Source organism: Quercus robur, chromosome 2 (assembly GCF_932294415.1).
Source record: "Quercus robur chromosome 2, dhQueRobu3.1, whole genome shotgun sequence".
NCBI lineage: Eukaryota > Viridiplantae > Streptophyta > Magnoliopsida > Fagales > Fagaceae > Quercus > Quercus robur.
This window is the reverse complement of record NC_065535.1, coordinates 93634778-93662130: the sequence shown is the minus strand read 5'-3', so window position 1 is coordinate 93662130 and position 27353 is coordinate 93634778. Positions and strand designations below refer to the sequence as shown.

Sequence of the window (27353 nt, the reverse complement as noted above, 5' to 3'; positions counted from 1 at the left end):
GATATACGCAAATTAAAATTAGGCGGTTGAAAGTTGAAACCTACCAAACATATTCATTACCATATCAATTTTTAAGTTTCATGTAGTAAAACTTGTAGTATCTTTAGCATTTTTATTTTTTCTAGGATGGGTTAAGGATTCAACCATAGTGAGCTTAACATGTACTCCCTTCATCCCAATTTTTTTGATCTGTTTAAAAAATCTAATTTTTTAAGGAAACATCATTTATTGTCTAATTACAAAAATAGAGTCCAAAGATTGAAGGGCTTTTCTAATAACATTGAATTAGGTTATGAATTTGTTGTGAAATTAATACAAATGTCTAATAGTTCTCTTAGTGTTGAATTGGGAAATGAGAAAGTAATGCACAGTCTAGAGAAAAATTGTTAGGATTTTAAGTGTTGCTTAATTTCATGATGAATTTCTATGTATTTTGGATTATACTTGTATTGTAATTTTGGGTGATAAAAACCATAGTCGAAGTTGGAAAGGAAGTGCTTATCAAGTTAGTTCATTCAAGTGAAGTCAAAACTCTGTTGAACCAGAATCAAAATCTCAGTCAAGTGAGACAAGTGGTCACCTATGTTTAATTGATTTTATTATCAAACTTAAGTTAAAGAAATGTCTCAAGGTTTTGTAATCTAAGTAAGGCTCCAAAATTATGTTTAGAACTAGAAAGTTGAATTCAGAAATTTGGTTAAAGATATGAAAGGTGTTAAGCATCTTACAACATTGATCTCATGACATACCTCGTTTTGGCCTATTCTTAAGATTTACTCATCGACAAATAAATTGGGTTATTGACATTTATTTTTCAGGTTCAATTGTCCCATTGTACCCTAGTTACAACTTTTCCAAACCACTCAAGTAGTGCCAATTTTGTTATAAAAAGTATTTTAAAGGAAATTTGGAAGCTTTAACAAACCAATGATTGCCATAGCCACTATTTCATAAGAAAAATATGCTGAAAATTATTGCTTAATTCCCAGGCTCTGAAGATTATTTCTTTTTTTAGGCACAAACATTACCTAAACAACTTTTTTTTTTTTTTTAATGCTTCTTGTATAACCATTACCAAAAAAAAAAAAAAAAAAAAAAAAAAAAAATTATGTTAGTGCAATGTTCTGGCTTTGACACAAAAAATGTTGTTACTACAATTACTTTATGAAAAATATAATTATTTTCATGACTATTTGTCTCTTTTTCAAGGAAACCCCTATCCATGATATGTCAATTTCTACAACCAACGGCTACTATTAAAGCCCTTACTTCTCACATCAAAATAATTGATGGTATCTTACTGTAGTATCCAAAAAAAAAAAAAAATAAAATAAAATTGCATGCTTTTGCAAATATGGGCATCAAAATTATTAACCAAACTCACTTTACTGCTTGTAACATAATAGAAGTTTTTCTACTAGGGAAAGAGATTTTCCAGATACATAAGATTATTGCTCTTTATTTTCTCCTGCTAGATATTTAGTACTTAGCAGGAGTAGTATTACTATATTACTCATGAGTCATGAGTCTTGAGCTGAGCAATTTAACCAAAGGGCTTTTGATTATAGCAATCCAAATTGTTTCCATAGCCTAATCCCAAAATGTCACAGTACCTCTTATAGAACCCTATCCTACTAGCCACCTTATCATTAGCACCTTGCCCACATTCAAGACGACCATTGATTATATTGGTGATGACACCATAGCCTGGGACTCGACCAGCTGACGTATCTGCAGGGGATGGTGTCCATTGGCCTATGATGACATTGTGGCTTGATGGCTTGTTGGCCTGTGGGGTCATCCAAAACCATATGGCTGTCTTGAATGAAATCACTGGGTCTGTGGCTACAAGATCTGGATTGTTTATTAAGTCCAACTTGATGGCTTTACCAGCTAAATCATAGTTGTAATTGCTGATGAAGTTAAAAAAAATCAATAATCAATGTTAGTGTCATGGTATAGAGAGTCAAATTTAATACATGCTCCAAAGTCCAAACTATTGTGTTGACAGGCTCATGTATATGTCTATGAACACAATTTAAAAAAAAAAAAAAAATTTGTTGGCATGGTCTTAAATAAATGTGATGTTAATAATGAAATTAAATAAAAGTGATATTGCAATAATTCAAGTTTGAAATAGTGAAGTGGGTTATAATTAGTTCAATTGATAAAATCTCTTATTGTTGAATAAGAAATCTGAAATTCAGTTAATTCTCGTCTACAAAAAAAAAAAAAAAAAATTGATATCTTAGTATGATGGTAAAAAAAATTAATAAGAATGAAAACCAAATGAAAATTATCTCTTAAAAAAGGGAAAAAAAAATGAAATTATGAAAAATTATTGTAGTCACATCTCACATGTGAGGATAACATCATTAAAGTTTGGTTGTAGAATTCAATTTGACCAGTACAAACATCTGCAGAAAGTGGGTTCCCTTGAATTTTGACAATCCTTTGACCAATTCAATTCCGTATAATTTGTCTGAAGCATGTGAGTTGATATAAAAATATTTTGAACTAATGTTAGGCAAATGAATATTCCAAATTTCCAATAATGTTCTATTTAGTCTTATGATAAAAAAAAAATTGATATCTTAGTCTGATGATAAAAAAAAAAAAAAAAAAAAAAAAATCAAATGAAAATTATCTCTTAAAAAAGGGGGAAAAAAAAATGAAATTGTGAAAAATTATTGTAGTCACATCTCACATGAGGATAACATCATTAAAGTTTGGTTGCAGAATTCAATTTGACTAGTACAAACATCTGCAGAAAGTGGGTTCCCTTGAATTTTGACAATCTTTTGACCAATTCAATTCCGTATAATTTGTCTGAAGCATGTGAGTTGATATAAAAATATTTTGAACTAATGTTAGGCAAACGAATATTCCAAATTTCCAATAATGTTCTATTTAGTAATACTGGACGTGTAACATCGTAAGCCCAAAATCTTGCATTTAAATGGAGACCTTGTGATAAAGCCAATAAAGACGATCTCATGAGTGTTTGAATCTTCAAAATAACCACTTACAAATTTTCCATCATAGAATTGTAACTTGAGACACAATTTTCATCGAATCCGAGTAGCAAGTTAGTTCTATTAATGGTTGAGTAAGATTCTAAGCTCTCTAAATCTTCCATTTAAATGGAGACCTTTTGATAAAACCAAGTGATTGTTCAAATCTTCCATATATGAACATACATGTGCCTAACATCAACAACAATCCCATTCCCATCACATATTTGCAAACTTGAGACACAAACTCATGTAAAACAAATTGTGCAATCACTGCAATGCATGTCATCTAGCATGTATGTTAGCTTGTTGCAACCATGGAAATAGATGCAGATCATGTGGTATTTCTATGTTTTATTTTGGTTGAGCTTTAAGAAATTCACAAGTGACAGGCATGAGAGACGTACTGAGTGAGTTGGATAGGTCCTCTTCCATAATATTTTTTGCCAGGAGGGCATGGCGTTTTGTCATCACAATAAGTTTCCATTTTTGTCTCCCTTACAAAGCAATATCCCCATGCATATGGACCATCTGGTGCACTTGCCCACCCTCCACCTCCTACACAAAATAACCATATTAACATATTGTATGAGTTAACAAATCCACTACATTAACAACTAAATTAACAATAATTAATGTTAAGAGATAATGACTTATACTCGGAATGAGAAAGTAACATGGATCACATGTGATCCAAATAATTTAGCCAATTTATTTTGATAATTTTTAATGTCTAGGCTGAACAATAATTTTGGGGGTGTGAAGCAAAACCGTATAGTACTACATTAGAAAATTCAATGTGTGAAAAAATTGTTCCTAACTAATTAAAAATGAAGTTTTTAAAAAGCTGTATTTTGAAAAAGTGCGTTACCAAATAGACACTTATCTTCAACAATAACTGTTAATTTTTTTTTTTTTTCTGAATTAATTCTTGTGACTTATTGTTAATATTTTCAGACTTAAATATTAGTCAAACTAATTATACCTGTAGTCTCATGAGAAGTTTGAGCCAAGAAAGCAGTAAGCTCCCTTTTACGAGTATTAACATCACCCGTGGTGCCAAACCCACCAAAAGATCGAGCAGCAGTGATGAAAGCATCGTAGGTATAGAACCCGTGACTGGGGCAGCGGTTATCGTTGCGATGTTTAAGCAGTTCATTGAATAGAGAGAGGCTGATGAGGCTGCCAACATCACCACCACCACCACTAGGGGTGGGGGTTGGGGTTGGTTTGGAAGGTGTAGTTGCTGGCTTACATTGGCTTTGGCAACCATTTCCACAGTGATCGTTTGTGGTGCCACACCATCCATGTTGGCTACAACATAGCCCATTTGGACAGACAGCACCATTAGCTTGTCTTCCACATTGTTCTGCCCAGGTACTTCCTAGCAAGAAAGCTAAACTCAAGATAATAAACGTGTAGAACTTCATTTTTTTTGCTTTGTGTGCGTGTGTGAGAGCATGCGATGGCTTTGGTTAAATGGATGAGATTCAAGTCTCTATATATACAAACACGTAAGGTGTTGGTGTTGGTTTTGTTTTGTCCCACTTGGTTTTTATTGACTATTCGTTGATCAATTAATTCTAGTCAATATGGACTGCTTGCCTTATTTAAGGACTATTTGCATGTGATTTTTTGGTACTGACTGATTGATTTGCTTCCACAAGACCACACTGGAGAATTCAGAGAATTAAGTTTCAATTTATCATGTCACGATTGGAAAAAGGGGACAAAAATAGTGCCACCCTTTGATTGATCTCTCGCTGCAAATATAAATGGATTATCTTGATGGTAATTATCAAAGCAATAACATTTGTTTCTATTGTATAAGTGCCAGATTCTCTTCATTTGAAATTGATTAATTTTATGATTAAGATTAAATATCATAAATCTACATGTATATCTCGTATTCTCTTGGGATGATGAAAAAGTGAGAATATGAAAAATGTCGGGATAATAAAAAGTAATTAAAAGAATAAAAAAGATTTTAGATTTAATTTCCACCATTAATATTTCATTGAGAGGATGGAAATTTAATATGATATAAGTTTTTTTGTTCAATTGAGATGAAAAATAAGAGGATTAAAAGATATTTTGTATGAATTTACTTTTATGCCCTATTACATTGTATATATAAGAAGCATTAAAAAAAAATTATATAGGAAAATATATTACTTATATCAATTATTTATTATTATTATTTTTAGACGACATCTTATAAAATTCAACACATCATACTTATTATACTCCTATTATATTCTTTTTATTTACTCGTCCATTTTGAATATAAAAAATTTAAAATGAGATTAATTGACTTTGTTAAAGAATAGCATAGTATTAATAAAAAAAAAAAAGTGTTACACATTTTTTTAACACTTTTTCACAAAAAGTTGTTATTGTTCTAATTTAAACCTATTACTGAAATTACGTTTTTACCCATTAATAACAATTTGTAACAACATGCCACTTATGATATGTTGTAAAAATGTTATCGACATAGCATTTCTCTAAAAAAAATCTAGTGAAAGAATAAAAAGACAAAAGATAAAAAGGAAGAGGAAGATCAGAAACGACAAAAGAAAAGAACAAGCTATTGTGTAGGTGGTTCCGTGATTGAATGTTGGTGAAAAATGAAAGGGCATTTGTGTCATATTATTTCAACCCTCAATTTTGTCCTTATTTTCTTCATGATTTAAGGAGATTTTTTTTTTGAGCTCGGGTAGAAATCACCCGGGATCATCTCATTTCCTCTCCATTTTCTGTTGCATACCAAACAATGAAAAATACTAGAGGTATGTTTGGTAACTACTTTTTCCCTTATTTTTTGTTTTCAAAAACAAATTTCTATTTTTGAAACTAAAAAACTTGTTTGACAACTCAAAATGGACAAAAAACAAAATCTATTCTCAAAACTCAATTTGTGAAGGAAATTGAAAACATGCAAAAGACTGTTTTCAGTTTTTAATTTTCAAAAGTCAATAAAAATACGCATTTAGTTTAATGAATCTAACTCATTTAATAAGTTATCATTAGACTTCAAATCTTAATAACAACATATTTTAATATTTTCTATTTTTTTCTTTGAAAAACTATCTTTTTAATTTCAATTAACCAAACGTGTTTTTGATTTCAAAAATACAAGAAAATTGTTTTTTCTTTATATTTTCAAAAACAAGTTTCTGAAAATCGAAAACAAAAACTGTTACCAAACATAACCTAGTTTTCTTTCCACTTTTTTCTTTATGCCTTTTCCATCAACCACTTTTTAGTTTTCACTCCAACCAAACAAGTTGTTAAATTATTGAGATAATTACAGTAAACCCACTTGAGGTTTGGCCTATTTTCACTTTACCTACCCGTGGTTTAAAACTTTACACTTTGCCCACCTGAGGTTACTTCCGTTTAATTTCTGTTACCCACCTTTGTTATGATTGTTAAAAAACACATTTTTAAGACAAAAACAAACATAAAACGAATCAAAAAATTAGGGTTTGATATTAAAAATAAATTAGGGTTTGATATTAAAATTCTAAACAACTACAAATCAAATTGTTTGAAATTAAAACAAGTACAAATTAATGAAATGCCCATAGATTATGGAGAGTCCACATATTACAACAAACACATAACACGACACAAGATCAGAAAAAGAGATCGGTGAAGCTTGAGATACGGGTTTGGGTTTGGTTTAGAACAGAAAAAGAGAGAAGAAAAGCTTGAGTAATGGCATCTGGTCTAGTGCCGAAAAAAGAGGGGCAGGCAAGGAGGCTTCGCCATGGGTGTGGGTCGGCATGGAGATCGGTGAAGCTTCTGTCATGGAGATCGGTGGTGAATCGGTATGGTGGTCCTGGAGATCGATGGTGGTGGGATATGGTTATGGTGGTCTTCATGGGGGCTGGCTTTCATGATGAAGGTGGGTATGATGGGTTTTGATTTCGGATAGTTAGTCCTAGAGGGGCTGGCTTTAAAAGGTGGGGGAGGTCCAATGATAGGGGAGGTCTGAAAGTAGGGGATCCGAAGCAACAAGATTGGAAGACTAACGAGGTGGATAGCATGACAATCTTGTGGGCAAGATTCACGAAGGCTAGGCTAGCATGGCCTCGGGGTGAGATCGATAATGACTACCGAGATCGGCAGAGGCTGGGCAACAATGGCCTTAGGCGAGATTGACAGCGGTAGGAGATTTCTCTTTGGTGTTTGTGGCTGGTGGTCTTCATGGGGGCTGGCTTTCACGGTGAAGGTGCGTATGGTGGGTTCTTTAAAATGCATAGATGTAATTTATAGCCATTAAGCTTGTGATTTGAGTTTTGCAAGAGATCCATATTCTGGGTTTGAAAAATTTTTGATCTTGTGTTCTGGGTTTGAAATTTTTTGGATTTGAGTCATGTTCTAAGAGATGCCCATTTTGATCTTGTTTTCTTTTGTTTTTATTTGTTTTTTTCTTTCTTTTCTTGTTTTGAGAGGAGAGAGACATAAAATGAGAGTAAAAATACTTATTTACCCCTCTTTTTAACAGAGGTGGGTAACAGAGACTAAACGGAAGTAACCTCAGGTAGGTAAAGTGTAAAGTTTTAAATCACGAGTAGGCAAAGTGAAAATGGACCAAACCTCAAGTGGGTTTACTGTAATTATCCCTAAATTTTTTTATTGACTTTTAATGATGTAGCACTATGTACTATGTCCAAGATAAAATAAAATATTTAACATGAAATGAAATCTCTTTATTAATAACTAGCCTCTGAGCACGCGCTCACGCACGTGCTCAGAGACTCTTCTATTTTTTGGGTAAGGGTTAATTTAGAGCATTTATTATAATTTGGGATTACTACATTTTCCAATCACAAAAAAAATCTAGGGGTGTGATGAGTATCATGTGTGAAGAAATAATTTTTCATTACACCCCTAGATATTTTTGTGTTAAAAAAAATGTAGTAATCTCAATTTATAATAAATGAGAATTATTTACATTTACCAAAAAATAGAAGAGCCACTCACGCACGTGCTCAGATGCTAGTTAATATTTATGCATTTTAAACTACTAATATGACCAAAAGTGTCATGAGAGTCACTCCAAAAAAATGAACACTGATATAGCATTGAAAACATATGTTCGTATGTAGATTTATGGAACAAATTCTTACTAAGAAAAACTAAAATTTATGGAATAAATGTTTCACCTTACTACCAAAAAAAAAGAAAAGTATTACGTCCACAACATTTTCATAACAAATCATAGGTAATCCTTAGGATTTATTGTAGAAATGTTATAAACATAGCATTTTTGGAAGAAAAATATGTACAGCATGACTCATAACTCCAGTCATAACTTCTTTGCGCTTGAGATTCCGTTCCAATAGACATAGACATAGAACAATTGAAAGACTTAACAGCTGCCAATATAAACAATCGATTAGCAGAAACAAACATATGACATAATCATTATCATTAATATGTAGTTTACTATAATTCCAATGACACTCTTTTATTAAAAAAAGAAAAAAAAAATCATTTGAAGATAACTTTTTATTCACCTTTACATGAGACTGTGACTTTATGTGCCATTTTTTATTGGCATGTACCCAAGGCTAGAAACTAAATTTGTTAGAGGAATATCTTAGCACGAATGAATTTCTCTTTTGTTGAAATAGTATCATAATTTCTGGCATTTTTCATTAAGAGCGGATAATTTCTATTCAATTTGAAAATGCTACATGGAAAAGAACCAATAACACATCAACATAAAAACAAATACGTAATAGTTAAATCAAGTTCTGCATTACTAACCTTTGTATGCATTTCTCCGTCGATTCCTGTTGCATATTTTCAAAGATTTAGTTTTCATTTATAAATGTAGTTGAATTGATGAAAGTAACTTAGGAAAAATCCAAACAATGGGAAATGTGCAATTCAGGGGATCTTAGGAATTGCTCACCATCATCGTGGGCTTTGGTTGAAAAGGCAAGAGTCGAATAAAATTCTTTAAAATTGTTTGATGGAAGGATAGATTGGTAAGTCACCAGCCCTATAATTCATTCTAATTTTTCTCTAGAGTAATGGTGTAACATGTGCAAGGTGAAAACTAAATCTAAAATAGGAGTGGAATGGGATTATTTGGAATTGAAGAATGAGTAGAAGAGCAGGTAAAAGTGGGGGAGATAGAGATATAAAATTAGTAACTGATCCCAGGAGATTTTGATTTAGTGGGAAGTTAGTGGGATGGACGGATGGTTGTGTATGGTGTTTGAAGAGTGGGAGTCAGTTATTCGAGCAAATAGTTTGTAATTTATATATATATATATATATATATTTATATATATTGCTAAAATTTAGGAGTTTTTAATTATTAATTTTACATGTCTAACCCTATTATTTAAGCTTTACAAACTGGTCAATTTGAGGGTATGTTGGGCATCAAAATTGAGGAATCCAAACAGTGGAAGCCCTTTAAATAATATAGTATAGATGCACACGGTTTTATTTGAAATGAAGAGAGCCCATTTTGGTCCAATTCAATCCATTACAATCCATTTTGGGCCCCTTTAGTCTATTTAGTTCACTTCGGCTCAATTTGGTCCAATTTAGTCTATTTTGGTCCACTGTCCAATTTGATCCACTTTGTTTTTGGCTAGTTTATATTTAGATTCACATTTATGTCACTGGATTTTACTGGTTTGCTCTCTAATGAATAAATTTTTTCTTCAATTAATAGGCAGTTGTTGATTATGATGACCTAATGAAGATTCCTTACTTGTAAGGATCAAATAGAGAAATTAACAAATGAGGCTATAAATTTAAGGTATATTAAGTTCCTCTGGCATTGGATATTTTCTTTCCTTAAAATGATCTCAAATTTATTACTTCGGCAAAACCCATTGAAACAGAAGGCATGGCTATTGGACCATTGGTTAGAAGACAAATTTCTTTGAATGTCTATATGATGCTAGTAATAAGAGTAACAGTATCAAGTTAATCCAAAACAATAATTTTCAAAATTGAAGGTCTCTTTAAAATGAAAATGCATCTTTGAAAAAATGGCTTTAACATATTGGCTCACATCTAATTGGGACAGATAGCCACCTTAGATATCTCCTAGATTGTAAACAAATTCGGTTGGTAGATCATCATGCAAAGTATCCAATCCATTAAGGCTGCTAGAAGCAGCCTAAGAAGAATTTTTCTTTTTCAAAGATGCCCATGATCCTGGGATGACGAACCATGTTTTTATCATAGATTGACCAACCTGTGAATCCAGACTATCACATGGTCATTATGTATAAATTGGGCTAGTAGGCCATGCCTTTTCTCCTCAAGAAATCAAGGCTCTAGGGCCCAGTTTATCATTTTCATGGCTACATGATGGACTCCCCCAGTCAAAATCCCCATTCAACTAATAAACAAATAAGTTTTTAGTAAAAAATTACATTCAAACGCACCGTAATTGATCATTGACTTTTGCCATTTTTAGAAGATGACTCTGCTGATCCGTTTTCATTAATCTTTCTTTTGTACATTGACCACGTTTAAGTTTTGTTTTTTGTTTTTTTTTTTTTTTTTGGTTTATTTTTTTGGAAGGTAGTTACAATATGTTGCCACAGCTTGAACATTTTCCTTCTTAAACCCTAAGTACTTTTTGCATGAGGATATGCTAATTAAGTTACAAGACTCTTAATTAGCATGCAACTATAGTTGACAACTACCTAACTAAAATTCTTTTAAGTGTATTTTAAATTCTCTAATTAAAATTGACCATGCAATTTCATTGGTTAATAATTTTAAAAAAATATTGTTTGTATTATACTATTGATTAATACAAGAATTTTTCTAACCTATATCTTTAGGACATACATTAACAAACTATTTTAGAAAATTTTTTTATGAAAAAAAATGAAAAATTACTAACTATTTTGGTAATTTTTTTAATTTTCTATAAAATATTTTCAAAAATAGATGATTAATATATGCCCTAAATATGTACATTTTTATTTTAGAAAAATAAGCACATTCATTAACCAAATCCTTAACACAAGTATGTCAACTATAATTTTAATTTAATTAAAGAATACAATACCCAAAAAAGGGTTACCATGAAAACTGTTAGTCAAACATAGAAACGATAAAATGGTTCACCTTTTTTGACTTATGATGAGTAAGTGAATGTTGGTGGGAACGCATTTATTAATGTTTATTAGGACATATGTGATTCACTTGTTAGGAACATATGTCACTATTTTATGTAATTGACTAATCTTTTGACAAAACGCATTTTGCTTGTAATTGGATAGATCTAGGATGTGTTTAATACTTCAAGAGATAGTGTTTCAAGATCAAGTGTTAAAACCATGCAAGTTTGTCCAAGAAACAAGCTGAAGAAGTGTTGTTCATTAAAACTCGACAACTAGCTTGATAGCTAGCTATCTATCGAACTTAAAGAGCTATTCAACCCCGTAGCTTGACAGCAGCTTGACAGATAAGGTATCTGTCGAGGTTTATGAAAAATAGAATTTCAGTTTTGTTTTGACTCTAATCCATGATTATGTGTTTGGGCCTTCTTTTCTCACAACCCTAAACATATAAAATGATTATTTTAAGGGCCGTCAAATGTGACACAAGTTACACAAGTGTTGAGCAAAGTTTGTTCAAGCAAATTGTGACCAGAGACAGAATTTGCCCTAGTTCATCATTCTTGTGAAAAAGTTGTTGTGTTTGTGCACCGTAGGGTTTTATGATTAAGCATCTTCTTAATTTTCATCGTTGGGATGAACTGAAGAATTTTGTAGCCAACAACTTTCTCTAGTTGGTAATTGAAGTCGCGTTCTAGGATCCGCACAATTGGTTAGTCATGTATTGGGAGCCGTGCATCAAAAGGAGAAATTGTCACTACAGAACAGGTCCAATTGGGTATTGGGGTAAGGGTTCAACTGTAGGTTGTATAATGTACTAGGATTCCTTTACTTGTAATCGTTTGTTATGATAATAGTGGAATTTTGGGAGTGGTGATCTGAAAATCATCGAGTAGAGTTTTTGTCATGTTGGTTTTCCCCATTTGTAAACAAATCACCGTGTCAAATTTATTTTCCACTGCATACTTAGTTTATTGGTGATTTGTTTGTGCTACCATGCATTTGCATATTAATTAACTTAATTAATTCACTTGGCTAAATTAATTGGTTAATTTATCACAAGGGGTCAATTCGTTTTTGGCCTATCAATGTTGACTGTGGCTTCATGCCTTCATAAAACACCATTCTCTTGCATGGCAATGAAAGCCTGAGCAGGGCTAAACATAGTTATAAAGAATTGTCATAGGGTCTTCCTTTCTTTGCATCATGTTCATGCGTATGCTTTTCTTAGTTTCCCTATCTCGGCTTATTGTTCTCACTCATTCTTCTCCTTCTATACAGTCACTGTGCCATGTTGTTGAGAGTTCGGCCTTGTTGTAATTCAAAAATATTTTTAGAAAAAAAGGGTTTGAATCTAGTGATCCATCGGCTTGTCCCAAGGTTGCATCTTGTACTTCCTACATATAGTAATATTTTTGTGTATAAATAATTCATTATATAATACTTTGCCATATTGTTATAGTTATTATTTTTCCTCTGTGTGTGTGTGTGAAATTTATAATGCTTAATGGTCTTTTGGAAATTGTTTGATCAGATTCAAGAAGAAAGAAAATCATAGCAATGGATACTAAACTGTTCAATGCTACAATTTCTGGAAGTGGCATTGGGAGTATCGATTCGAATATTCTTGGGCAGTTGACAGCGAGGGGGGGCTCTATTCTTCATGTGGCAGCAAAATCTAGAAAGGTGGACTTGCACATCATGGAAAAAGTCTTGAATTCAAAACCATCACTCTTGTATATGACAAATTCGAAAGGCAACACTGCATTACATATTGCAGCAAGCTTAGGTCATATTGAAATGACACAGTTTCTAGTAGCTCGTGCAAAACATCAAGATGTTGAAGTGAACATGGAGCTACTAAGGATGGAGAATCATGAGAGGAATACAGCACTATAGGAGGCAATAAAAAATGATCATTGTGAGATTGTGGAGTTACTAATTAGGGAAGACCCAGGGTTGACTTTGTTTACAAATAATGATGGGGAATCCCCTCTATTCCTGGCTGTGGATCGAGGATTTTACAACATAGCTCGTTGTATACTAAAAGTTGTTCTAGATTGCTCCTATGGAGGAAGGAACAATATGAATGCCTTGCATGCTGCAGTTATTCGTGCACAAAGTAGTAAGTATCTTCAACTCTATACAGAAGCAGAAATAGTTGTTAGACTACAAGCACAATGATTAAATTTATCATTTTCTAATTGCTTATATTTTGGAAGTCATAATCATAATCGACAATTTATCATAATATCAGAGTAAATTTGCAAAGCATGAAATCTTCCATTGATCACTAGAAAAATGGGAATTATTCAAGAGCTTTTCCAAGTGTAGCATCTTGTATTGATCATCAAATCCTAACTATCACGATAGATATATATATATATATATATATATATGAGGTTTAATACTAATCCCCGACTACACAAAAAAATCAATTAATCTCTTGACTTTTTGATAATAAAGAGAAATTATCATGAAATTCTTTAGTTATATGATTCTTAATTAAGTTGTAAGTTCAAATTTTAGATCTTACAACATTCTTGATTAATTATATCATTTTCACCAACCTTTGTTACTGCTTAATAATTTATCTCTTGTAGGCAAGCAGTTTATATCCATTAAGAAAAAGGCTGTGGAGCGCAATTATACGCTCTTCTACATTAATAACTTCCTTCGTGCTGCTTTCAAGCTTCCTCTCACCCAGAAAGTATATGAACGGATGACAGAAGTAGGTAAATACATGCATCTCGCTTCTCAGACATTTTTTCTTAGTTCCCACTTGTTGTGCAATAGTTCCTATAGGATTAAAATTAATTATAATAAATGAAAATAAATCAATAAGTTTTCACTCAAGAAATACAATAATTTACGTGATTAGACAATTTCCCTACATCTTGGATGCCGGTGATAAGAAATTTTTACTAGGAAAATAAAATTATTGTAACAGTGGCACAAAAACTCTCAAGAAACCCAAAACTCAAATACTCCAAAAACTCTATCTTGCAACTAACACTAGTACATGGCAACATAAGAAAATTTCACTTTAATTAATTCTCTAGCCGCATACACACACAAAAAAAAAAAAAAAAAAAAAAAAAAGAAAAAAAAAAAAAAAAAAAAAAAAAAGAGAGTTCGTGCGTGTGTGTATATGTTATGTCACTCAATATATATATTTTTATTATATGTGTATTTTGAAAAATCCACCATTGAATTATATTTTCTTCTTATACCATTCATGATTGTAAAATTTCAAAATGATCAGAGATCAATAACTATTTCACCAATAACTTGTTTAAATTTCAAATTTTAATATTTTTAAATTATATATAACATATGAGTTAATGGACCAAATAGTAGTGTACATGTTAAGAAGAATAAGAATTTAGATCCAACCATGGAATTTTTAAATTTTTGATTGAGTAAAATTATAAAATTTAATTTGAGCCATGAAATTGAATTTATTTAAAATGGAGATGATCATTTTTATAAAGGAGTAGAGCCTACTTTGGGGTGTCATTTCTTGAAACCCTTATCTAAACATTTTTTTTTTCTCAATGTAAGACTCTATTTTCAAGTGATGATATCCCAAAAATATAGATGCCGAACCTAGCTAAGTATTAACAATACAATTCTCTCTGTTTTTGTAGTGTTTGTGGGTGAGTTGTTAGAAACAAAAATTTGTCCATCTGCAATTCTGGAAGCAGATGACTTTGGATGGATTCCTCTTCATTACGCTGCATACATGGGCAGTGGACAAGTTGTCAAACTATTTTTGGAAAACAATAACTCCACTGCCTACGTGAAGGACAGAGAAGGAAAGTGTGCTATTCATATTGCAGCAAAAGAAGAGCATATTGATGTATTGAGAGTGATCATTTTAGAATGTCCAGATACTTGTGAATTGTTAGACAGCAGAGATAGGACTGCTCTTCATCTCTTGCAGTGGAAAGTGGAAGGAGAAATGCGGTAAAGCTTTTCCTACAGGAATTGGCTTTTCGGGATCTGATAAATGAGCATGATAATGAAGGAAACACTGCTTTTCATTTGGCTGCCATCAAAGGGCATTATGCACTATTAATGATGCTGGCAGATGATAGGAAAGTCAACCGGATGGCTATAAACACAGCAGGGATGACTACCATTGACACTGTTCGATCAGATAAACGACTTATGTCATATGAAAAGGTAAGCCTCTTGATTTTGATATGAAGAGTACAGTAATAGCTGCATTCCCCAATACCTTTCATAGTGAATAAACTGATAAGTGTAGTAATAACTTTTGTTGACATTTTAGTAATTTTTCCAAGATCATAATGAATTTGAAAATGGAGTTTGTTAAAGAAGAACGCAATTTATTAACAAAGTAACTAATATAAAGAACATTAGTTAGTATGTTCCATTACCAGTTAATAAATTAGTGATGACTATCCCTTTGGTCCATAGTTTGAATTGCAGTGAAGATCAGAGGAGAAACTAATTTGTTGACATTATTCTTGTTAACTATCACATTGTGTAGCCATATTGTTGTGTTTCTAATGTAATATATACATTGTAATAAAAAAAAAAAGAAAAAAAAAGCGTGATTACAAGCATGTAATGCAACATGTGTTAATATTTGCATATTGTTGTTGAATGAATGTAATAAATGTATGATTATAGCGTGCAGAATTAGGTGCGCAATCATTTCTTTTTAGGAGAGCAAAAGGAAAATTATGTTCCAACATGTTTAGGTTTGCAGTAAGATATATGCAAGACAGGTCCAAAAACATAAAGATATATAAAACAATGTAAAAAAAAAAAAAAAAAAAATACATGCATTCGTATTTCATTTTATGAATGAAGTCATTGAATTAGGATAAGGTATCTATATATAGATTAGAATCTTCAATTTCAAATCTTCTTTCGTGCAAATAATGCATGATGTCTTAGTGACAGTTTTCTCTAAAATCTTGCAGGATATAATCATATCAAAGTTGAATAGGGACGACTTTCTTCTGAGTTTGGAACAAATGGTTGATAGACAGACAATTTCAGAACCTGCAGAGGTCTTGAGAAATGCAGGCCTTGAACTTGATAGAACACAAGTAGTGAAACAAACAGCAGAAGAAGCTGTGTACTCACGCCTAGATGTTCAGAATATTGCCAACATCAACTTACTGGTAGCCACAATCATCGCAACCGTGACCTTCTCAGCAGCCATCCAAGTGCCTGGTGGATATGACTCAGAGGGAGTGGTAATTTTAAGCAAAAAAGAAGATTTTAGAACCTCTATGATATATGATTCGATGGCTTTTGGTTTCTCAGTCCTCTCAATGTTTATCCACTTCTTGGCTGCATTTTTTACTAAATTTACCAGTATTGCATACCCCATTATGTGTGTATTCATGTTAACTGTACTTTCCCTTCTCTCCATGTTCTTCGCTTTTGTTCAGGGCACACAAGCAGTTTTGGCTGAAAAATCAAGGCTTGCTACTAATGTAAATATTGTGACTAGTGTTTTGCTTTCCTTTTTTATTCCTTTCTTGTATTTTTGTTGGTGTATTTTGACAAAAATAAATAAATAAATAATTATGTTTACTTTTTTTTTTTAATATAAGGAAGTGGTGTCTTAGCTTTTAGTTAAATTATTCAACTTCTTGTCTATGAGATATCTCAAAAATTCTATAGACCGATAGTATGGTAGATGAAACTTGAGATTTTTAAAATTAGGGCATGTCTTTCAAGTCCAATAAACCTATCATCTAAGTGCCTTTTTTTTTCTTGAAATCACAAGTGTCATGAAACTTGTTGTCACAAAATTTGTTGTGATATAAATATAAATATATATATATATATATATATATGCCACGCTGATCAATCCATTACCGATATCACCCGATAGGCATGGCCCATATCTCTCCGACTGTGCAAATTGGGCTAGAAGCCCGTGCCTTTTCTTCTCAAGAAATCAAGGCTCTAGGGCCCATTTTATCATTTTCATGGCTACATGATGGACTCCCACAATCAAAATCCCTATTTAACTAATAAACAAATAAGTTTTTAGTGCCCATCCAAAAAAAAAGTTTTTAGTAAAAAATTACAGTCAAATGCACCGTAATTGATCATTGACTTCTGTCATTCTTGGAAGATGACTCTGCTGATGCGTTTTCATTAATGTTTCTTATGTACATTGACCACGTTTAAGTTAACCTATTTATTTAATTTTATTTTATTTTTGAGAGAGTTATAATATGCTGCTACAGCTTGAACATTTTTCTCTCTAAATTTCTAAATATTTAGTGCATGAAAAAGTATCAATTAAGTTATAAGATTTTTGGTAATATTTAAGCTACAACGAATATATTTAAGTATAAGAGCAAATGTATTTTTTCTTTTTTGGGTTATGCACGACTATCCAAATGCTCACAGATAAATCAATAGTTTTTTTTTTTTTTTTTTTTTTTTTTTTTTTTTTTTTAAGTAGTAATACAAATATTACAAATTTTACTATTTATTAGTCGTGTACCACAAATTAATTATTTTTTGGAATATGCCCAGATATCCAAATGTTGTGTGACTTGTGTTAGTAAAACACAGATGGACCAATAGAGATTTTTTTTAAGAGCAGTACTGCATGTAAGTTTAACTTCATATTTATCTTACAAATTGATGACGTGTCACCAATTTGTACTACCTAAGTTTTTGTTCATTGATTTATTGCAAAGAAATTTATAATATCTAAAATGTAGAAAAATTAATTTTCAGATACATTTAATGAGCAAAGACATTTAATAACCATTTATATTTAATATAATAAATATTTCAAACACATTTATTGCAACTTTTGTTAATGAATGCCAAAAATGGAAGGTGGGAAAATTGCACTCTCCAGTGTCTCCACCCTTGAGGTTTACTAAAATTACATTGTCTTTCCCTATAATTCCAATTGATCAAAGACCTTCTTAGCTTTTTTAAAATAAACAACAACCACATTTCTTGCAACTTAGCATTCTTAAATCTTTTGCTCAAAAAAAAAAAAAAATTGTTAAAACCATTAAAGAATATCGTCAAAAACCATATGGCACACTTTTTTTTCCTTGTTTAAATAATTTAAGTATGACATGGAGCTAAGCACAAAATAGCAAAAAGCATTCACATAATTTACCAAATTGCACAATTTTCTTTCTAATTGTATGTTTACAAAAACTAATGAAAGGCAAAGGACGAAGGTAGTTTGGAGGAAATTTCCGAAAAAATGTATCCTTTCATCATTGCAAATTATCAATAAAAAATTGATGACTTTCCCACCATTTTGTCAATTATTTTTTTACCTTTAGAGGAAAGTAAAGTAAAACTAAGAAAAAAAGAAGAAGTGGAAAAACATTGCTCACTTTTGAGAACCATGTTGATGCCCTGTGTTAACAAAGAACTCATTAACTCAAAACTTTTCATGTTGTATAATGAGGATTTCACCCTACACCTTCTTTTCTCTCTCAAATAAAAAATCAAGTAGCATTTAATTAGGGGCTGCTGATTGCTCCAACAAGTTTTGACGAGGATCTTTCATCTTATGAAAATGGTTTAAGGCATTTAGGTCAGCCATGTTAATGACTCTTAGGTAAAATAGCGACAATGACTCCTTTTAAGACGGAATTTTGCTTAATAATGGACTAGCCTAATACCCAGTGGCCTCTTTTGCTTTCGCCTTCATTTGGTTGGTCTTGAACTAGTTCTAACACCACTATAAAAAGTAAGGAAGCTAGAAACGTGGGGAGGCAAATTATAATTATCTCTGGAACAAAAACCTTAACATGCACATAGTTACTTTTTTTTTTTTTTTTTTTTTTTTTTTTTTTTTTTTTTTTTTGAGAATAACATACACATAGTTACTTAAAACACTTGAAACCTCTTAATTCTCATTCAAGATTTATTTTATAGAATGCATTAATAGATTGAACCTTCAAAATTAAGATTTTCTGATACTTTGTAAAATGATTGTTTTACCCTTTTGTGAACCATCAAAATTAAGATTTTCTGGTGCATTGCAAAATGATTGTTTTACCCTTATGTGAAATTAAACAGAGGTTACAAAATGGGGTGTTTACAAAAAGAAAAGCTTTTATTTAATAAAAAGAAAGGAAAAAACTAAGCCAATATTGATGTCAATGACACTACCATTCAGTTAGGTCACATAATCCATATAATTTTTCCTCATAAAATCATCAATTTTTATTTATTTTGATATGTAAACATTTCACCACCTTAATATTTATGTGTTCCAATTATGCATCTTCACATTTTGTCCCGTACCCATGTTATATAAGTAGAATCCATCCTTTCGTGCCGTCCAAATGCAATAGTCCCACCACAATTGGCTTCAAGCTTACTATCTTCTACATACACATCAAAAGCAGCACGGAGGTTTCCATTAAAAAAATAGCAGTAGAAATCTGTGGTCTCAAAATTTGCAGGGTGAAAATGGAATCCCCACTGTCTATTGGGTTGAAGAGTTCTAAGGCCTAAATCGTTATCTGCAGATTTACAATGATAGATAAGGGGCTTGTTGTTGAGATGGTTGACAATTCGTACATATTTTACTATGTCATATATGAACTTCAAAGAAGTACTTTGGCCAAAGGCTAAGAGAAGGATAAACACAAAACAATAAAGTTGGGTTTTTATCATTTGATTCATTTTTCTAGTGCTCAAAAAAGATATTTGGTTATACTTGAAATGTATTGCACTTCTTATTTATAACTAGAGATTGTCAGTTGTACATTTACAAAGCATGTTCAAACATTAAATGGTTGGTAGACGTAATGAATGCACCTTAACTTTACATTAAGGAAATTGCACTGACCTCTCCAAAGGTTTACTGAAATTATACTGACCTCTCCCTTCTTTCAAATTGTACCCAAACCTCCATAGCTTTTCAAAAAGAATTTGTGCACTCACCTCCCTATTATGTAAAATCATTAAATCTAATATATATATATTGTATATTTTCGCTTTTACCCTTCATTGTCAAATGATATGATTCATGCAATTTCCTCCAAACTATCTTCGGCCTCTACCCATCATTAGCTTTTGTAAACATATAGTTAGAAATAAAATTCTTAACTCAATGAAATATATGAATGCTTCTTGCAATTTTGTGGGTAGCTTCTAATCAGGCTTAAACTCACTAAACAGGAAAAAATAATGCACCATAAAGTTTTTAATGATATTCCTAAGAATAATGTTTTTTTTTTCATGGGAAATCATATACTTATTTGATGGGATATATTGAATTTTGCAATATTGATACATTTTCATATTTTGGTTTGTTATTGAATTTTGATTAAAAAAACTTTCCTTTTGTTTTTAAACCATATGGATTAGAAAATGAGATTTTCATTTGTAAAGGAGGATAAATGCATAAATACAAACAATTTTCTAAATTATATTTAAAATTCCTTTAATTGATTTAACGGTATTAAGTTGCAAGAAATGTGATTGTTGTTTATTTTTAAAGATAGGGGTTTTTCTAAAATTAGAAATATAGGGGACGGCAATCTAATTTTAGTTTAATTGAATTATGGTTTTTGTTCTAGAGATAATTAAACTTGTTGAGGCAATATCAACAACCCCTAATTAAATGCTTCTTGATTTTTGATTTGAAAAATAAAAAACGATGGAAGGTGGAATCCTCAATATACAACAAGAAAAGCTTTGTGTTAATGAGTTCTTTGTTTACATAGGGCATCAACATGGGTCTACTCATAGTTATCAAAATGTGAATCTTATCGTAAATCGATTTTTAATTTTTTCATATCGTATATCATATTATATCGTGTATCATAAGATACACAAACACTTAATAAAATTTATAAAAAATTATAAATATACATATATAAAGGATATATTTATTATAAATTTTGAATATATTCAATTAATGACTAATTTTTTTTATCAGTTATATAATAATATTTAACAAACTAACTAAAAAAATCAAACTAGCATGTATTTATAACATACACATTCAAATTACTTAAATTCAAAAGTGATAATATATATTTTATATAAAAAAAGTGATAATATATTACAAATGACCTAAAAATAATTATTTATTTTCATCATATTTGTCAAATTGTCTAATCAACCTCATCTAAGTCAATGTTATCATCATGTTTATAATTTTGCAAACTTATTTCCTAATCAAAATTTTCTTCATCGTCATTCGTCATTAATATTACTAACTCTTCTTGTTCTTTTTATTTTAATAATTTTTTTTAGCATTCTAGTTTCTTGGACTTATAAAAATAATGATAAAAATAAAAAATTTCATATTGCCAATTAATATTTTATTCAAAGTATATAAAACAAATTTGTAAATATTAAACTGAATGGTAAGTGTGTACCATGTAGTCCAATTGTAGGAGAGAGAAGAAAAAAAACTTTTGAATATGTTATTTTAGTAGGCTAAATTAAGTAAACTAATAATTTTGTGTTAAAAACAATTCTAACAAGTTGTTAGATTCAAATAAAAATACAAATATTAACAAAAAATCTTATTTTAAAGCATTGGTCTATGTATCGTACGATACGTATGATTTTACATGATACAATACGATTCATACGATACGCACACTGTATTGTACGATTTATGAGCACTTATTATATGTCTGAATTGCACGAAACATAACTTTTTACACACGATAATGACAACTATGGGTCTACTGATCTCAAAAGTGAGCAATGTTTTTCCACTTCTTATTTTTAGTTTTACTTTATTTTCTTCTGACGGTCAAAAATAATTTACAAAATGGTGGCATAGTCATCATTGTTTTATTGATAATTTGCAATGATGAAAGGATACATTTATTATTTTGGAAATTTCCTCCAAACTACCTTTGCTCTCTGCCTTTCATTAGTTTTTGTTTGTCAACATACAATTAGAAAGAAAATTGTGCAACTTGATAAATTATGGGAATGCTTTTTTGCAGTTTTGTGGGTAGCTCCATGTCATATCAAAATACTTTAAAGCAGGAAAAAAGTGTGCCATATGGTTTTTGATGATATTCTTTAGTGGATTTAACAATTTTAAGTTGCAAGAAATGTGATTATAGTTTATTTTAAAAAACAAGGGAGGCCTTTGTATAATTAAAAATATAGGGACGGATAACGTAATTTTAGTAAACCTCAAAGCTGGATGGTGCAATTTTCCCACCTTCCATTTTTGGCATACATTAACAAAAGTCTCAATAAATGTGTTTGAAATATTTAATATATTAAATATACATGGCTATTAAATGTCTTTGGTCATTAAATGTATCTGAAAATTAATTTTTCTATATTTTAGATGAGTAATGCTAGAGATACAAATTTTTTTATTGATTTTTTACAAATTGCTGACGTGATGAGTGGTTATTGGTAAATGATATAGTGATATTAACAGTGGGCCTAAATAAAAACTAATAAAAAGTTGGTCACGTCAACAATTTGTAAAAAATGTTGTAAAATAGTTTGTAGTTATAGTATCACTCATTTTAGATATTAAATTTCTTTACAATAAATCAATGAACTAAATTTTTTGCAATAAATAAGCTTGTTTAATATTTGCACTAATTACTTTGTCTTACATTAATAAATGTGTATTGTTAATTTTATAGCATTAAATATACTTGCGTATAAAATGTACTCACATTAAAATATAGGCAAAAATGCAATTTATACATGTTAGTTTTGTCCAAAAATTATTTCAGTCATTTAATTTTGAAGTTGGTCATTTTAGTCCAATAACTTTTCTCAAAAATAATTTTAGTCCTTTAAGTTTGAAGTTAATCATTTTAGTCTAGTAACTTTACCCAAAAATTATTTAATCTTCTAAACTGATTGTTTTGAGTATTTCTGGGTAAAGTTACCCGACTAAAATGACCACCTTCAAATTTAAAGGACTAAAATATTTTTTGGGCAAAATTACCATACTAAAATGATCAAATTCAAAGTTAAAAAATCAAAACAGTTTTAATTTGGGCAAAGTTAGCAGGCGTAAATTGTGTTTTTTCATTAAAGGAAAATGCTAATGAGTGCTCTTAGGGCACTGGTTAAGAATCCATTTAAAGAAAATTTTTATGGAAAAAGAAAGAAAAACAATTAATGTTTTGATAGTTTTTTTTTTTCATTTCCTATAAAAATGATGTCAAAACTTTCCTAAAATGAATTCTTAACCAGTCCCCTAAGGGCACTCGTTAGCATAACCCTTAATTAAATATACATGGTAATTAATTTTTCATAGTTTTGTTTTTAAATGTCTTGCAATATACATGTTTGCTTAAAAAAATGATTTGCTATAATTAAATTTTCTTACATTAATAAATATGAGCAATTAATAGTCTAGCATTAAATATTCTTGCTAGTTTTAGCATTCATTAATATAACTTACAATAAACTATTTCTAATTTAGTTATTAAATATTAGAAAATCCTAGAGATACAAACTTTTTTACATAAAAATTTATAAATTGTTGATGTGGTGAGTGATTATTGATAAGTGAAAAATAATGTTAGTGGTGAACTTAGATGAGAACCAGTAAGAAGTTGGTGACAACAATAGTTTGTAAAAATATTGTAAAATAGTTTGTGATTATAGCATTACTCTTAAATGTCTATCTTTCCTAAAAAAAATTAATGTTTATCAATAAATATACTTGGTTAATAAATGGTGCAATGTGTACCTTATGAACAGTGTTATGTCCATAATAGTTTCACACCATTTTGAATCTTAAATTACATTGAAGTAAATGTCAAGTCTTTAACTGCTATCCATAATAAGTGATTGTTATGTTGTGTATAAGTAAATGGTACTCCATTCGTCCCAAAATGTTATCATGTTTAGAAAATTGAACATTTTAAGGTAAAATGATTTAATGCATCGTCTAGACCTTAGCTCTAAACAGCTAGAAGGGTCACTTCCTATTCCACCACTTTGCGCTATAATATTTCCAAACAATATATTAAGTGGAAAAATTTTACAATGGATTTGCAACATAACTTCTATTCAGATGCTTGATTTGTCTAATCACAGCTTAAGTGGTTCACTTCCCCAATGTTTGAACAAGTTTGGTGATTCTTTATTAGTGCTTAATCTACTAAAGAAAAAGCTTGAGGGAAGCATTCCACAAACTTGGGCAAAAGGAACCCAATTGCGGTTGATAAATTTTAGTGAAAACAAATTCCAAAACCGGTTACCAACATCATTTGCCAATTTAATGATGCTAGAGGCTATTGATCTTGGTGTCAACCAATTCAATGATTATTTTCCCTATTGGTTTGGAAATTTTCCAAATTTAATGGTTCTCTGTGTAAGGTCGAACAAATTCAATGGCCCAATAGTCATTCCTAATGCTGAGTGTAAGTTTCCCAACTTGCGAGTCCTTGATCTCTCTAATAATAGTTTTTCAGGAAAATTGCCACTAGAAATATTTCAGAATTGGAAGTACAAGAATTTTGAGAATGAAAGCCCTTTAACTTATATTCATGTGAAGACAAATTTTACTTAACCAAAAGGTAGTTGGAATTATCATTTGTCTTATGATTACAATTACTCAATGGAAATTACAAACAAAGGCATGAATATGGTATATCAGAGGGTCCAAGAGCTCTTTAGAGGTATTGATATGTCAAGCAATAGGTTTGAAGGAGAGATCCCAGAATCAATTGGTGATTTAAAGGTGCTTCATTTGTTCAATGTTTCCAATAACTTCCTTAGTAGTACTATCCTATTTTCATTGGGAAATCTTGAGGGTTGGAATCATTGGACCTTTCTTTAAATAGACTCTCAGGGGAGATCCCACAACAGCTAATACAACTTAATTTCTTACAATATTTCAATGTCTCTTATAATAATCTCACAGGACACATATCAAGTGGGCAATAATTTAATACTTTTCAAACAATTCATTCAAGGGATATTCAGGATTGTGTGGGAGCCCATTGACAAATAATTGTGATAATTTTGATACTTTGCTGCCTCCAGCCTCAATCTCAGAGAATAGTGAAGATTCAAATTCTCCATTTGAATTTGGTTGGAAAATAGTTGCAATTGGGTATAGATTTGGTACAATTGTTGGAGTGATTATTTAGCATGTTGTGACTGCAAGGAACCCTGATTGGTTAACGAAGTCATTTGGAATGAAGCAACTTGGGAGGAGACATAGAAATTGATTTAATCAATTTGGAGAAGAGTCTTCCGAAGATGTAAATACGTACTTTAATTTCTCTCTCATTTTTTTTTTTTTTTTTTTTTTTTTTCACTTTTCAACTTTTGGGTATATTTTGTGCTCGGGTTGCATTAAGGCATTTTATGTAAATAGTAATGGTGACACCACCGATTTGTGAATGTGAAGTAACAGCACTAGCTAGCTTGTACTCAAAATTTGACAGTTCTATACATTAAGTTCAAAAAAAATAAAAAAATAAAAAAATAAAAAGAAGAAATATCAACGTTGAACTAATACTAGGCTAGTTTTTAAGGCTAAAACTGTTTAATAAATATAGTTATTTTCATTCTAAGTAATTTATAGGAGTTTTCTGTGTGATTTATGTGTAAGTTCTACCAAAACAAAAGTAAGACTCATCACCATATACACCGAAATTTTATAAATTTTTTTTTGGAGAGCGTATACATTATAGATTGCAATTTCATTCTAAATAATTTGTAAGAGATTTGTAGGTGATTTATGTCTGATTTTTCTATATGGTATATGTTTAATACTCATTTTATAATCTTTATGAATTACGATTAAGAAATTAGTTTCAATTGTAATAATTGTTATTGTGAATAGGGATGACCCTTAGATTTTTTATTTAATTATCAGAGATTTTACCAGTCGAGTTAAATAGAGCCACTATAGAAATATTCTTTAATTTCATGATATCAAAAATTAGGCTCTAAGTCTAACACCCTTTCCACTAAACAAATGTTGCTACTACAAATCTACAATTACTTTATGATAAAATAATTATTTTAATGACCCTATTGTCTCTGTTTCAACATTCAAGGAATCCCCGATGCATAATCTGTCAATTTCTACAACCAATGGCTACTAGAGAACTGAATTCCTCACTCCTCACATCAAAACAATTGATGGTATCTTGTATTGTAGTATCCAATTAAATAAAAAATTGCCTGCATTTGCAAATATGGGCATCAAAATAATTAACATACTCAAACTTTTGCAAATTAAATAAGATTATTTCTCAAACTACTTGTAATAACAAACTCAAAATTTTTCTACTAGGGAAAAAGATTTTCCAATTAATACTTGCTTTATAAAACTTTCCAAATTTTCTGGACAGAATTATAAGTTATATCATAATAATCATAAAAATGATTAGCAAGACAATTCAAAAGATAAGAGCGACAATTGTATTAATCTTTTGTATACTTATCTATTTTTTCTTGATGGAGACTATATCATCAAAAGATTTTCCAATTAAACAAGATTATTTCTCTTTATTTTCTCCTATAGTATTAGGTAGAAGCATTACTACAATTCTCTTGAGTCTTGACTAGATCAGTTTAATCATAGGGCCTTTGATTATAGCAATCCAAGTTGTTCCCATAGCTTAGTCCCATAATGTCACAATACTTCTTATAGAAACCGATCCTACTAGCCACCCTATCATCATGACCACGACCACATTCGAGGCCACCATTGATTATGTTGGTTATGACACCATAGCCCGGGACTCAACCTGCTGATTTATCTGCAGGAGATGGTGTCCATTTGCCAATGATGACATTGTGGCTTGATGGCTTGTTGCCCTGTGCTGTCATCCAAAACCATATGGTTGTCTTAAATGAAATCACTGCGTCTGTGGCTACATTACCTGGATTTTTTATTAGGTTCTCTCTGATTGCTTTATCCGCTGAAGCATAGTTGTAATTGCTGCAAATTTTAAAAAGATCAACAGTCAATATCAGTGTGAAAAATATAGAAAGTTACCCAAACTATTGTGTTGACAGGCACATGAACAATTATATGGACACCATAGTTATTGTTGACATAGCCCATAATCTAAATAAAAGTGAAATTGTGAATTATTATTGTAGTAACATCACATGTGAGGAACTCATACAATCATCAAAGTTTGATAGCAGAATTCAATTTGACTTTCTACTATTAACATCCACAACCCTTGAACTTAGACAATCTTTGACCAATTCAGTTCCTTTTATAATTTGTCTGAAAGCA

At 30.8% G+C, this 27353-nt stretch overlaps 2 protein-coding genes across 2 annotated transcripts in view; one reads left to right on the top strand and one right to left on the bottom strand.

The window, feature by feature from the left end:
* The window catches only part of LOC126715911 (receptor-like protein 6), a 37899-nt gene extending 12914 nt beyond the window's left edge, over positions 1-24985 (top strand). Inside the window, exon 3 of the mRNA XM_050416760.1 lies at positions 24939-24985. Within this exon, the coding sequence (XP_050272717.1) occupies positions 24939-24969 (31 nt within the window). The 3' untranslated portion in view covers positions 24970-24985. The remainder of the gene's footprint in view (positions 1-24938) is intronic.
* Positions 1358-4498, bottom strand: LOC126715913 (endochitinase-like). The gene is made up of 3 exons (XM_050416762.1): positions 4000-4498; positions 3422-3572; positions 1358-1913 (listed from the first exon to the last, which is right to left on the bottom strand). Exons 1-3 carry the CDS (start codon positions 4442-4444, stop codon positions 1544-1546), a joined length of 966 nt encoding a protein of 321 aa, XP_050272719.1. The 5' UTR covers positions 4445-4498; the 3' UTR covers positions 1358-1543.
* Positions 24986-27353: the final 2368 nt, after the last annotated feature.

Coding starts and splice junctions, on each gene's coding strand:
- LOC126715913 (XM_050416762.1), bottom strand. CDS start 4,444: ATGAAGTTCTACACGTTTATTATCTTGAGTTTAGCTTTCTTGCTAGGA. Junction 3,573..3,999: donor AACTTCTCATGAGACTACAG/GTATAATTAGTT, acceptor TATTTTGTGTAG/GAGGTGGAGGGTGGGCAAGT. Junction 1,914..3,421: donor GGACCTATCCAACTCACTCA/GTACGTCTCTCA, acceptor TAACTTCATCAG/CAATTACAACTATGATTTAG.